The sequence below is a fragment of the Polyodon spathula genome, chromosome 4, assembly GCF_017654505.1.
Source record: "Polyodon spathula isolate WHYD16114869_AA chromosome 4, ASM1765450v1, whole genome shotgun sequence".
In the NCBI taxonomy this organism is placed as follows: domain Eukaryota; kingdom Metazoa; phylum Chordata; class Actinopteri; order Acipenseriformes; family Polyodontidae; genus Polyodon; species Polyodon spathula.
The window spans coordinates 41801356-41814480 of NC_054537.1; the positions used below are offsets into that span (position 1 = coordinate 41801356).

The 13125-nt window shown below is 36.0% G+C and overlaps 1 protein-coding gene across 1 annotated transcript in view; it reads right to left on the reverse strand.

Annotated features, from left to right (window-relative positions):
• Nucleotides 1-4328: 4328 nt before the first annotated feature.
• LOC121314548 (receptor activity-modifying protein 3-like) overlaps nt 4329-13125 on the reverse strand; it is a 47093-nt gene continuing 38296 nt past the window's right edge. Inside the window, exon 4 of the mRNA XM_041247938.1 lies at nt 4329-5713. Within this exon, the coding sequence (XP_041103872.1) occupies nt 5458-5713 (256 nt within the window). The 3' untranslated portion in view covers nt 4329-5457. The remainder of the gene's footprint in view (nt 5714-13125) is intronic.

Genomic DNA, 13125 nt, shown 5'->3' on the forward strand with positions numbered 1-13125 from the left:
TAATCATTAATATATTACTAATATACCTATTATTGTTTTGGAGGCAGTAATACAGTAATTTTTACATATATATATATATATATATATATATATATATATATATATATATATATATATATATATATATATATATATACACACACAGTACTGTGCAAAAGTTTTAGGCAGGTGTAAAAAAAACCTGTAAAGTAAGAATGCTTTCAAAAATAGACATCTTAATAGTTTATATTTATCAATTAACAAAATGCAAAGTGAGTGAACAGAAGAAAAATCTACATCAAATCAATATTTGGTGTGACCACCCTTTGCCTTCAAACCAGCATCAATTCTTCTAGGTACACTTGCACACAGTTTTTGAAGGAACTCGACAGGTAGGTTGGCCCAAACATCTTGGAGAACTAACCACAGTTCTTCTGTGGATTTAGGCAGCCTCAGTTGCTTCTCTCTCTTCATATAATCCCAGACAGACTCGATAATGTTGAGATCAGGGCTCTGTGGGGGCCATACCATCACTTCCAGGACTCCTTGTTCTTCTTTACGCTGAAGATAGTTCTTAATGACTTTTGCTGTATGTTTGGGATCGTTGTCATGCTGCAGAATAAATTTGGGACCAATCAGATGGTTCCCTGATGGTATTGCATGATGGATAAGTATCTGCCGGTACTTCTCAGCATTGAGGAGACCATTAATTCTGACCAAATCTCCAACTCCATTTGTAGAAATGCAGCCCCAAACTTGCAAGGAACCTCCACCATGCTTCACTGTTGCCTGCAGACACTCATTCTTGTACCGCTCTTCAGCCCTTCGGCGAAAAAACTGCCTTCTGCTACGGCCAAATATTTCAAATTTTGACTCATCAGTCCAGAGCACCTTCTGTCATTTTTCTGCACCCCAGTTCTTGTGTTTTCATGCATAGTTGAGTCGCTTGGCCTTGTTTCCACATCAGAGCTATGGCTTTTTGGCCGCAAGTCTTCCATGAAGCCCACTTCTGACCAGACTTCTCCGGACAGTTGATGGGTGTACCAGGGTCCCACTGTTTTCTGCCAATTCTGAGCTGATGGCACTGCTGGACATCTTCAGATTGTGAAGGGAAGTAAGCATGATGTGTCTTTCATCTGCTGCAGTAAGTTTCCTTGGCCGACCACTGTGTCTACGGTCCTCAACGTTGCCTGTTTCTTTGTGCTTCTTCAAAAGATCTTGGACAGCACATCTGGAAACCCCTATCTGCTTGGAAATTTCTGCCTGGGAGAGACCTTGCTGATGCAGTATAACTACCTTGTGTCTTGTTGCTGTGCTCAGTCTTGCCATGGTGTATGACTTTTGACAGTAAACTGTCTTCAGCAATCTCACCTTGTTAGCTGAGTTTGGCTGTTCCTCACCCAGTTTTATACCTCCTACACAGCTGTTTCTGTTTCAGTTAATGATTGTGTTTCAACCTACATATTGAATTGATGATCATTAGTACCTGTTTGGTATAATTGTGTAATCATACACCTGACTATACGCCTACAAAATTCCTGACTTTGTGCAAGTGTACCGAGAAGAATTGATGCTGTTTTGAAGGCAAAGGGTGGTCACACCAAATATGGATTTGATTTAGATTTTTCTTCTGTTCACTCACTTTGCATTTAGTTAATTGATAAATATAATCTATTAACATGTCTATTTTTGAAAGCATTCTTATTTTACAGCATTTTTTCACACCTGCCTAAAACTTTTGCACAGTACTGTATAGACAGATAGATAGATATAGATAGATAGATAGATAGATAGATAGATAGATAGATAGATAGATAGATAGATAGATAGATAGATACTTACTGTTATTGATTGAAATGTGCAGAAATACTGAAACACATATTTGACTTTTTGAGTGGAATCATTTTTTCATTTCTCTTTTACCTTTTACCAAGGCAGACTTGTAGACTTTTTAGCTGTATCTCTTTCCATGCAGAGGAGACTGATTGAGCTATGGTCCAGAAAGAAGAATGACTACTGACCCACACACCACCACTGCAGCAACCAGTATTGAAAGTTCCACATTAAGGAACACTCCAACTCTGATTACCCACTGAGACCTGACAAGATTATTGATTTTTTTTTTTTTTTTATATGGCTGAGTAGGAGACATGGATAAAACAAAATGTGAAAGTAAAGAGATGATCTGTAGTACTGAATGTGTATGTTGGCATGGTGTTTAAAGGTCTTATAGTACACTATCTAAACTGGTTTGCCCACTCCTGGTAAAATAGTTATTTATTTTCAAAAACTGTGACCGTTTAGATTTTTTTTTCTTGTCATGTTCAGGGAGGGGATGAGCACTCAGTGTTCCGACAATTGTTTAAGGACTGTTAAAAAAAAAAAAAAAAAAACACACACACACACACACATCTGTTTTTAAAACTTACTCTGCATACAGTGATTTACACATAAATTCTTGAAAACACTAGCATCCTTTTTATTAATGTCCTTTGCACACAAAACAAACCCTCGCTGGGAGGGGATACAAGCAAAAGCAGCAGCAGCAGCCCAGTCATAACAATACAAGAGTAGGGAAGTATAGCACTGTTGACAGTTCCTGTACCACTCCTGGTAAAATCATAGTCAGCCTATTTCCTCTTATTCTTTGTATGCTCTGGGAAACAGTCTTATATCCTTCCTGGAACGCCATTCCTTACCCCTTAAGCTCTAAGAAGTCATCTTTAAGGGCATGCACTGTGACATTTCTTCAGAATATACCATTGTTTTTTGTTTGTTTCTTAATTACATTTACCCTTGTGACTTGTATTTTTTATGTAATAAATAATGTGTGTGTGTGTGTGTGTGTGTGTGTGTGTGTGTGTGTGTGTGTGTGTGTGTGTGTATGTGTATTTTTACCTTATTAATTCACAACCAGCGACCAGCAAATAGGTTGATTCTTCTTTTTTGCCAATTCAACCAAGGACCTTCTGAGTTTAAATTTGCATTGCAATAACAAGCGTTTAAGTTAACAGAAACGCAACCTTTATGGTTTACCAAAACAAAAAAAAAGGCCATAAATGTCCCTATAAGTGTTTGTACTGTATTCTGTATTTTAAATTGTTTATCATGTTTGTTTGTATTTACACTCGTCTATGTTTATACCATGGTAGACGGCTGCACACTTTTATAAAGGTAAGTTCTCCTTCATGTCTGCTGGCATACCAATATTATGAATTTATTTGCGACATCGTAGGCATGCAAAGTTGTTTTTGCAAATCATAATTTTCCTTTAGACCAATCACTTAAATAGCAACGTATGATTGGTCTGACGACATAGTTCAGCTGCATTGAGGAGGGGGGCAGCTTACTGAAATGTGTTAACTGAAACAGATGTTACTTTTTTTCCAAGATTACAGAACAGAATGTAAAGCTTCAAATTGTACCGATATTGCTTTCTCTACCTTTTGTAAGAAAGGTGCACTAATTCTGAGTGGTTCCCATTACAATTGCTCAAATATTATGTTCAGTCAAAGACATAGAGTACCAATCATGCATCTCAATCCACCACCAAGAAGTTCCTCAACTGCATAGATTGTAAAAAAAAAATACAAAGGTTTCAGTTTTTAAAGCATTACAGACATGCAAAATATGTAGTCATTTAGATTTTTTTTACATTTCTATCATTTTGAACTAAGGTATTGACAATTAATTTAGTCATGAAACTGCAAAATTAAGTGGTGTACTAGAAAACTTTTTTTCATAGTGTAGTTATTCCTACTCCTAATGGATTCTTGATTGAAAACAATCCTACTACAGCAAAAGGAAAACTGAACACAGCAGAGACCTCACATAACAGCTCTTCACAAAGAAAAACAAAATGTCTAGGGTGCAGTGCGACAGATTGCAGAGTTATGGGGAACATCTTACCCCTCTTGCAAGTTCAAGGCAGAAGACGTGATTGTGTTTGTGTTAATATGAGAATATTGATTACCAATTGCTTCAAAAGGTCTCCTGAAAAAAAAAAAAAAAACACCTCTCCGGAAATAATTGCATAGGTAGAATTTTTCCATTAGATGTATGTATCACTAAATCATTTTTCAGAAATTCACTTATTAGAAGAGCTCAAAAAATTGTTTAAAAGTACACAGCTTGATAGGCAGTTTTACAGAACTTTTCCTACCTTACAGAACGTTTAAGGAATTTTACCTTAAAATGTTTTAAAAAGTATACAGATATATATATATATATCTATACTTATATTATATCTATATTATATATATATTATATAGATATATATATAGATATATTACATACCAACAATTACATTGTTAGTGAAACATTTTATTTCTTCTTAATCTAGGCACTTAAGAGATATGTCCATGATGGATTCAGACATGTCCGGCACTGGGTGTTTCTTTACATATACGTTACTTCAACTGAAGCTTTAAAATTATACATTTTATAAAGTCACCAGGATGCAATAAGTGAAACAAAATGTTACAAGAGGAATCTAAAAAAAAAAGAAAAATGTATTAGTTACCAGATTGCTCTTTATGTACTAGAATATAAGATTTACAGATATTCAAAATGTGGTACCAAACCATACTGTATGAATTGATAAATAGATAGATAGTAAAAATATTGTAGTCCTCAGTTAAGCCCCTGGCATCATTTTAATGCCCCTCCTATAACAAACAGTACTGTTTGTGACCTGCTGACCACTTGTCGACTTCCTGATAAGACTCACTGGTATTCTGGCTGAATCTGCAGCAAAACATTATAAAACAACACTAATCTATTTCCATTGCTAATGCCCATGATGCACCATACTAATTATTAACAGCCTGAAAAAGGCGTTCTGTCCCAGTTAACTGGGTTTGCATCATAATGGGTCACAGTTCTATAATTAAAAACATAGAAGATTAACAAATCATGCAAGGCATGTTTATTGTTAAATGCCATTCATTGTGCAAATCTAAGATGAATTTTAAGGTTTAGAAACTGATTATGGATTATATTTCCAGTATTCTCTGGTGTCCCTGTAGTACATAATAATAATTTAATAGCTTGTCTTTCAGCATTGTCTTCAATGTATATTTTTTTTCACCAAGAATATTGGCCCCTTATTATGAAAAGCATTTTAATTGATAATTTCCCCATGTGGTCATGCTGCTCCATTATCTTTAAAATGGTTACCATGCCCTTTATATATCCAGCATGTCAGTATTCTTTCAACATATGTATCAACTTCTAGGCAGACCATTCACAGCCAAAGTGAATCTACATAGTCCTAAGATTTTCAGAGACTTAGCTTTGTAGACCTCTGGCCTTATTCTTGTAATTGTCTGACTTTTTTTGGATCAAATTCAAATAAATTCAGATGGTGCTGGAGAAGCAACCAATTAAATACAATTAAAATTAGAAATGATTTGGAGAGAAGTGTGTCCTTTCACTTTTTGAACATGCAAATAAAGCCCTAGTCTCTAGCAGTCTGAATTACACCAGGATGTCGTTGCGTTTACTGCACCACACCACCAGGGCTATCATGACAACCGTCAGGAGCACTGGAATTACAATGAGGATGGTGAGCATGTTGTCTGGGGGATCTTCCCAAATCACTTGGTCCAAAGTACAGTTTGAGAAAAAGTGTTTGTGGAGGCTGATAATGAAGCTCTCGACGAATGGATTTGGCCAGAAGCAACCTATTCTCTCAGAGTTTTTCTCAGTACAGGTGGAAAATGTGTTGTATTCTCTGCAAGACAGAAAGGGAAAATAATTGGCAATTAGTACAAAAACATAATATTGCCATACCATAACATTGCTAGTGTATAACTATTGCAGAACCCTATGCAAACCATGACATTTCTAGCAATGGCAATAGAAAGAATTTGGTTATGCTGATACAGTTGCACACTCATATAACAGAGGCTGCGTTAATGCAAAATGTTGCATCCTAGGAAAATAAATCCATTGAAAGGAAAAATATTTTGTCTTGCGTTCATGGGCGCACAGAATGGAAAGGGATGCATACATGCATATTTGTGGTAATCTATTACACTGCAGCAAATTGACTATAAAATACTTGCTTGTTTTAAAAAAAAAAAAAAAAAAAAAAAAAAAAAAACTGTTCTGGAATATAATAGTTTTCATTAAGGTACACTCCAGTCCTGTGGATTGCAGCAATAAGCCTCGTATTTGGTCTACGCAGCAATATAAAGAAGGATATTTACACTTGGACGTTTCTGGCACAAGTCGTGCTTTGACAATATTGCCGAAGCAGTTGAAGATGTATCAAGTCTTATACATTGGGCTTGAGACTCATGCATTAACATGCTATCTCACGCTCACACACATTTCTAAGATTTTCTCACACTTTTGAGTAAATGTTAGTGGTGTCAATTAATTGCAGTTAAATCCGTGATTAACAGCACAGTTGAATAAGAAGTTATTGTTTGTAACTCGGGTCAATGTCACATCCGATTTGCGTGTTTAAGGTACCCATAGCCCATTTTGAGTAAATATATAAAGATTTAAAATATTTTCTCTCAGGGGCTGCAAGAGTACACCCGGAGCCTCAGGCACAGAAACTAGAGCATAGGAAGTTAGCGGGTAATATGAGCAATAATATAAAAACCAAATAATATTTGTACTGTAAAGTGTTTTTTCAAAACGATGATCACTATGACAAGGTGACATGCAAAATAAACATATTGTTGTATTGATAAAACTGTTTTCTTTTATTTAGGTTATATAGGTCCTCAGGGATCTCCAATCATCCAGGTTTTTATTCCAACCTGCAAATAATAGTTTTTATTAAAATCCACTGGCCTGCACTGCATATAGGATTCTCACATGCCCTAGTCGTTAGTACGAATTAGGACATTTAAGTGTTTTATATGCAATATTAAGCAGTGTACATTTTAAAACAAACTATGAAGTGCTGGTTGGATTAAAAACCTGGATATCTCCAAGGACCAAAGATGAGAGTCCCTGTCTTAAGCAATGACCTAACACCACATCTGGAAAGTCTTACTATTTGACCTTGAATCTCACTCTTTGGGGTTATAAATCTCACACTTATGGAACGCCAACCTTTGGCAGTTGTCAATCAGAAGTACACCTTCAAGCTTAAAAGTACACCTTTTTGACACCTACAGTGGCTTGCGAAAGTATTGACCCCCCTTGGCATTTTTCCTATTTTGTTTCCTTACAACCTGGAATTAAAATGGATTTTTTGGGGGTTTGTATCATTTGATTTACACAACATGCCTACCACTTTGAAGATGCAAAATATTTTTTATTGTGAAACAAACAAGAAATAAGACAAAAAAACAGAAAACTTGAGCATGCATAAGTATTCACCCCCCCCCCCCCCCCCCCCCCCCAAAGTCAATACTTTGTAGAGCCACCTTTTGCAGCAATTACAGCTGCAAGTCTCTTGGGGTATGTATCTATAAGCTTGACACATCTAGCCACTGGGATTTTTGCCCATTCTTCAAGGCAAAACTGCTCCAGCTCCTTCAAGTTGGATGGGTTCCGCTGGTGTACAGCAATCTTTAAGTCATACCACAGATTCTCAATTGGATTGAGGTCTGGGCTTTGACTAGGCCATTCCAGGACATTTAAATGTTTCCCCTTAAACCACTCGAGCGTTGCTTTAGCAGTATGCTTAGGGTCATTGTCCTGCTGGAAGGTGACCCTCCATCCCAGTCTCAAATCTCTGGAAGACTGAAACAGGTTTCCCTCAAGAATTTCCCTGTATTTAGCGCCATCCATCATTCCTTCAATTCTGACCAGTTTCCCAGTCCCTGCCGATGAAAAATATCCCCACAGCATGATGCTGCCACCACCATGCTTCACTGTGGGGATGGTGTTCTCGGGGTGATGAGAGGTGTTGGGTTTGCGCCAGACATAACGTTTTCCTTGATGGCCAAAAAGCTCAATTTTAGTCTCATCTGACCAGAGTACCTTCTTCCATATGTTTGGGGAGTCTCCCACATGCCTTTTGGCGAACACCAAACGTGTTTGCTTATTTTTTTCTTTAAGCAATGGCTTTTTTCTGGCCACTCTTCCGTAAAGCCCAGCTCTGTGGAGTGTACGGCTTAAAGTGGTCCTATGGACAGATACTCCAATCTCCGCTGTGGAGCTTTGCAGCTCCTTCAGGGTTATCTTTGGTCTCTTTGTTGCCTCTCTGATTAATGCCCTACTTGCCTGGTCTGTGAGTTTTGGTGGGTGACCCTTTCTTGCCAGGTTTGTTGTGGTGCCATATTCTTTCCATTTTTTAATAATGGCTTTAATGGTGCTCCGTGGGATGTTCAAAGTTTTGGATATTTTTTTATAACCCAATCCTGATCTGTACTTCTCCACAACTTTGTCCCTGACCTGTTTGGAGAGCTCCTTGGTCTTCATGGTGCCGCTTGCTTGGTGGTGCCCCTTGCTTAGTGGTGTTGCAGACTCTGGGGCCTTTCAGAACAGGTGTATATATACTGAGATCATGTGACAGATCATGTGACACTTAGATTGCACACAGATGGACTTTATTTAACTAATTATGTGACTTCTGAAGGTAATTGGTTGCACCAGATCTTATTTAGAGGCTTAATAGCAAAGAGAGTGAATACATACGCACATACCACTTTTCTGTTATTTATTTTTTAGAATTTTTTTTAAACAAGTTATATTTTTCATTTCACTTCACCAATTTGGACTATTTTGTGTCCATTACAAGAAATCCAAATAAAAATCAATTTTAATTCCAGGTTGTAAGGCAACAAAATAGGAAAAATGCCAAGGGGGGTCAATACTTTCGCAAGCCACTGTATAGCGATTTGTTAACAACTGATATAGTACTGTTTTGTAACCTGAAACTCATTATCATCAAAAAGCGATTTGTCATCATAAGCGTTTCTTGAAGCACACTGATTGGTTTTTTACATCTTTCTAGAACCGTTGTGTGAACAGGCTGGCTTGTGTGGTGATGTCAGGCCAGGAAATAAATGGATACAAGGCAGGATGCATGGGCAAATGAAACACTGGATGTGCTCAGGTATTTATTTTCAAGTCATAAACACTTTTAAATAACAAAACACAAAATAAAAGGCAAGATGGCCAAAATACCAAACAAACGAACAATAAGTACCTTTCAGGGAGGTATGTAGGTAGGTAGATATCATTTAGCGCTTTGTCTATTCATGTATCTCTCAGCTTCACTGTAACACACCCTCCCAGCGAGGCCTTTATATATGCCGCCAACTCCAAGTCAACAAATTAATCTGGAGATGGCTACATATGCACGAGTTTACTAAATCTACATTCTCACGAAAGTTATAAAAACACAAAACAATAACACATAATGGCAGGTAACATTTCCGCCTGTCCTACATTTAAACAATAATAACAGCTTTTTGTGTGTGTATATACATATATATATATATATATATATATATATATATATATATATATATATATATATATATATATATATATATATATAGGGGGGGCATCCTGCCACACGCTGTCATATCATTGACTCGTTTCATATTTTGATTTCTACGAGTGCACTTCATTGCTACAAAATGGCATGTAAACAAAAGGTTAGAAATTGTTCAAGCTCTTGAAAAAAACCTGAATCAGACACAAGTTGCCGAGCAATTTGATGTTTCCTGTTCTGGTGAGTTGCTTCACCATTCTGTTAAATAATGTGCATGTCTTAAATATTGTTGCATTGACACCCCATTAGATAAGTATGAAATATATTGTTCCTAGAATATATATTTTGTGCATACAAAATGAAATGGCACTCTATGTTTCCTCATCTGACTTGTTACAGTAAATGTGGAAAAGTATTTTGCAAATATTTTTTACACATACTTTTTATGACAAGCATGTGAGGTGGTTTTATCTTTTCCTGGCTGTTGGGTTAAATAAAAGATAAGGTGATGGCCCACTTTTTTAAAAATTATTATTAAAACAGAAATCAATGGCAGTAATAGTATTTATTTTCTGTGCTAAAAAGATGGATGTAAATCTTTCCATGAACATTTTCTCTAAACATTTGTAAAACACTATTTTATCTGCAAATATCAAAATAAACGAGACATCAATTATTTCAAAATTGTCAGTGCTTATTTCTTGGTCATGACGGTTACAGAATTGGGAATTGTTCACGACATTCATTGTCCTGTAATATGTAGTTCCCCATGAAAATTCCAATTTCTGAAAGAATATTGTAGATATATATATTTTTTTTCACTTAAATATAAATACAGGAGATGTTTACCTTATTAAAGCACAGAAAAGAAATAACAAAATTTGCAGCCCCCTTCTCCCCACTAAATCATCATGTTTTGATAGATGTGGATCTTGTTCCATTCATTCTGTGTCAACCACTCCAAAGCACACATTCCCCTCGACCAGTGTGAATCAACTCATTAAATTCAGTTGCTTTAGCTACTGTACATGTGGGCTCCATCTAGACTTTTTACTGAAGAATTTTCTTACACTTTTCCTTAAAATACAAGTGATTTATAAAATGTATTTAAAAAAAAAAAGAACTAGCAAGTTTGCTAAAATAAGTCATGTGTGAAACCCCACTGATATCTTCCTTTTTGCAATTTTAGGTCTTTGTTGGTTTAATTAGGCTCAGTGGCATAACTTTGATTTCAAATGTGGAGGGGCAGTTTTTGGAGGTGGGGCATGTAGTAATAAAATTTAAAAAAATAAACTTTCATTTCATTCAGATTTACGCTTTTGTGGTCATTCGGAGGACAGGAGAGGGTATTTCACAGTCACTTTACAATAATAAAGTCCCTATATTCAAATCAGAAATATGTTTATAGTACTTAGACCACAAACATCAGGAAAGTGATTGAGAAATTTCACAATGAAAAAAGCTACCGGGCACTGCCTTCTCTCCAAAATGCATTGCATGCCAATGCTGCCTCAGTTGCCGTTTCCACTGGATCCTTGCGGTGACTATACATCAATTATATGAATAAATAATTCAGGAATACAAGTTTTAGTACTGCTGCAGTATGAGGGACACATTTCCTCGTTGTTGAAAAAGTAATAGTGACATGTCCCCTGTGTAAATTACGCCTATGATTAGTCTATTCAGTAGATACTCTCCTATACATCCCGGTATGATAAGATACCCTTAACTGGATCTGGAACATGTGTGATTTGCATTTGAATGATACTGATGGAAACTGATTAATGCACATTTTATTAAGGGTTTAAAGCAGTAAAGACAGAATGGTTTCAGTTGTAGATAAAAAAAAAAAAAAAGTTGAAGCGTTTGGGAATTCAGTTTCACTTTTCACATGCAGTACCCAGTTTGTGCACAATCTTTCTCAGGTTAACATACACTTTGGTATAGACAGAGAAAACACTTTAAATGCTTTTTGGAATACTATTTTGTAAATTGTCAAATACTGCACTGCAGTGCTTTGTTTTGTAATATTTCACTTATTTTCTTTGTATAGTATACGTGCAGGACCATACTGTGGTGTTTTAGACACGCAGCCCAAATTTCAGACTCTCAATTTGAGTTAAAAATAGGACATCATTAAATATGCATTTACAAAGATACCTCAATAACGCACATGGAGGCAGTTTGCAGCTTTCTGATATCACACAGAGGATTACAGTTATGTGCTGCTTCTCGGTTTTTCTCCCAATTTGTGAACTGTGGTATTGTGTGGCATGTCGAAAAATACGGGGGTCTGATCAGCATTTCCGATCTGTCCAAGCTGGTACTGTTTGTTAGAAACTCTGAAATTGTAAATGCTGCTCTTTGAATTCATGGAGTAGCGTTTTGGTTTGTCTTTTCTCAGTCACGGTGCTGCTTGTTTATTCAGGCAGTGACGTCATTGTTCGTCTCTTCTCGGCAGTCAGTCACGTTGCTGTTTGTGGCACGTCTTTTGTTGGCAATTTTAATACACACATCACTACACATCAATTTAATACACAGGCTATTTTTGAGAAGCAAAACATTATTTAAAAAATGCATCTTAAATTCGATGGAATAAGGTATAATGCCACCAATGTTAATAAAGCAACTGCTAAATAGTATAACGACTCCTTCTGAGATAGGATATTTTTATATATCCTATGGACCCCTGGAAACAATTAACTTGGATATGACAGGATCTACTGTAGTTTATCTATCTGGTTTGTCTAGTAGAAATGCAGCCAATGTAAATTTCAGTAGCTTCTAGTACCTTGCATATTTTTCCTGATCTGCCCAAGAGGCAATGGACACATTCAGCATGTCCCGGCTAGACAGAATAAAAAATAAATACATAAAAATAATCATTGACCTACTGTATTTTCAAAGGACATAAGTTATGACGAACGTGCATAACATACACAATATGACTTTGATTTGATTTTACCGCAAGATCTGTGCCACTGCCATCTTAAGACTATATTATAAACTGCAGTCCTTTCAATTATCAATGGACTTCAGTGCATTATTAAGTTCAGCATCTAGTTTTAATGCATATATTAATCTTTCAAGCATCTATTAACACATACAAAATTAACAGGACTGTATAATATAGTTTGATACAGAGCAGTGAATCATTATAGTTGGACTTGTGCAAGTACTGTGCAGGTAGTTTAAATACATATTTATATTAATATTATAATAAGGACACTGCAGATCATTTCAGATTCTTGATGGACGGAGCATCTCCTGTACGCTTCAATAAGGGTGAATGTTTTGTGTGGTATTTATACTTGAAAGCACTCAGACATGTGTTTTAGTTTGGTGGGGTGGGGATTGGGGGTGGTGCTGGTGACGGACCGCAAAGATTTCATTTTCGATATGCTCAATGGGAGTGAAGCTAACACAACGAATACAGCATGAGTACGTAAAAAAACAAAACAAAAACACAACTAGATTGTCATGAAAGAAAATACTATCTGCTTTTGCTCATTATGTGGAGAAGAAATAAAATAAATAAACCTAAGAAATAAAGTATGGGTACACCACACACTAAAAAAAAAGGAAATTTAACAGTGAATGTTTATATGTGATCTTTTTTAACATACACATTATTCAAATAGAATACACATATTTCTTTGTAAATACTGAGAAAATGTGTATAATAAAATATACTTTTATTGATTTTCAGTTTTAATAGAATCTTCTCAGTTATT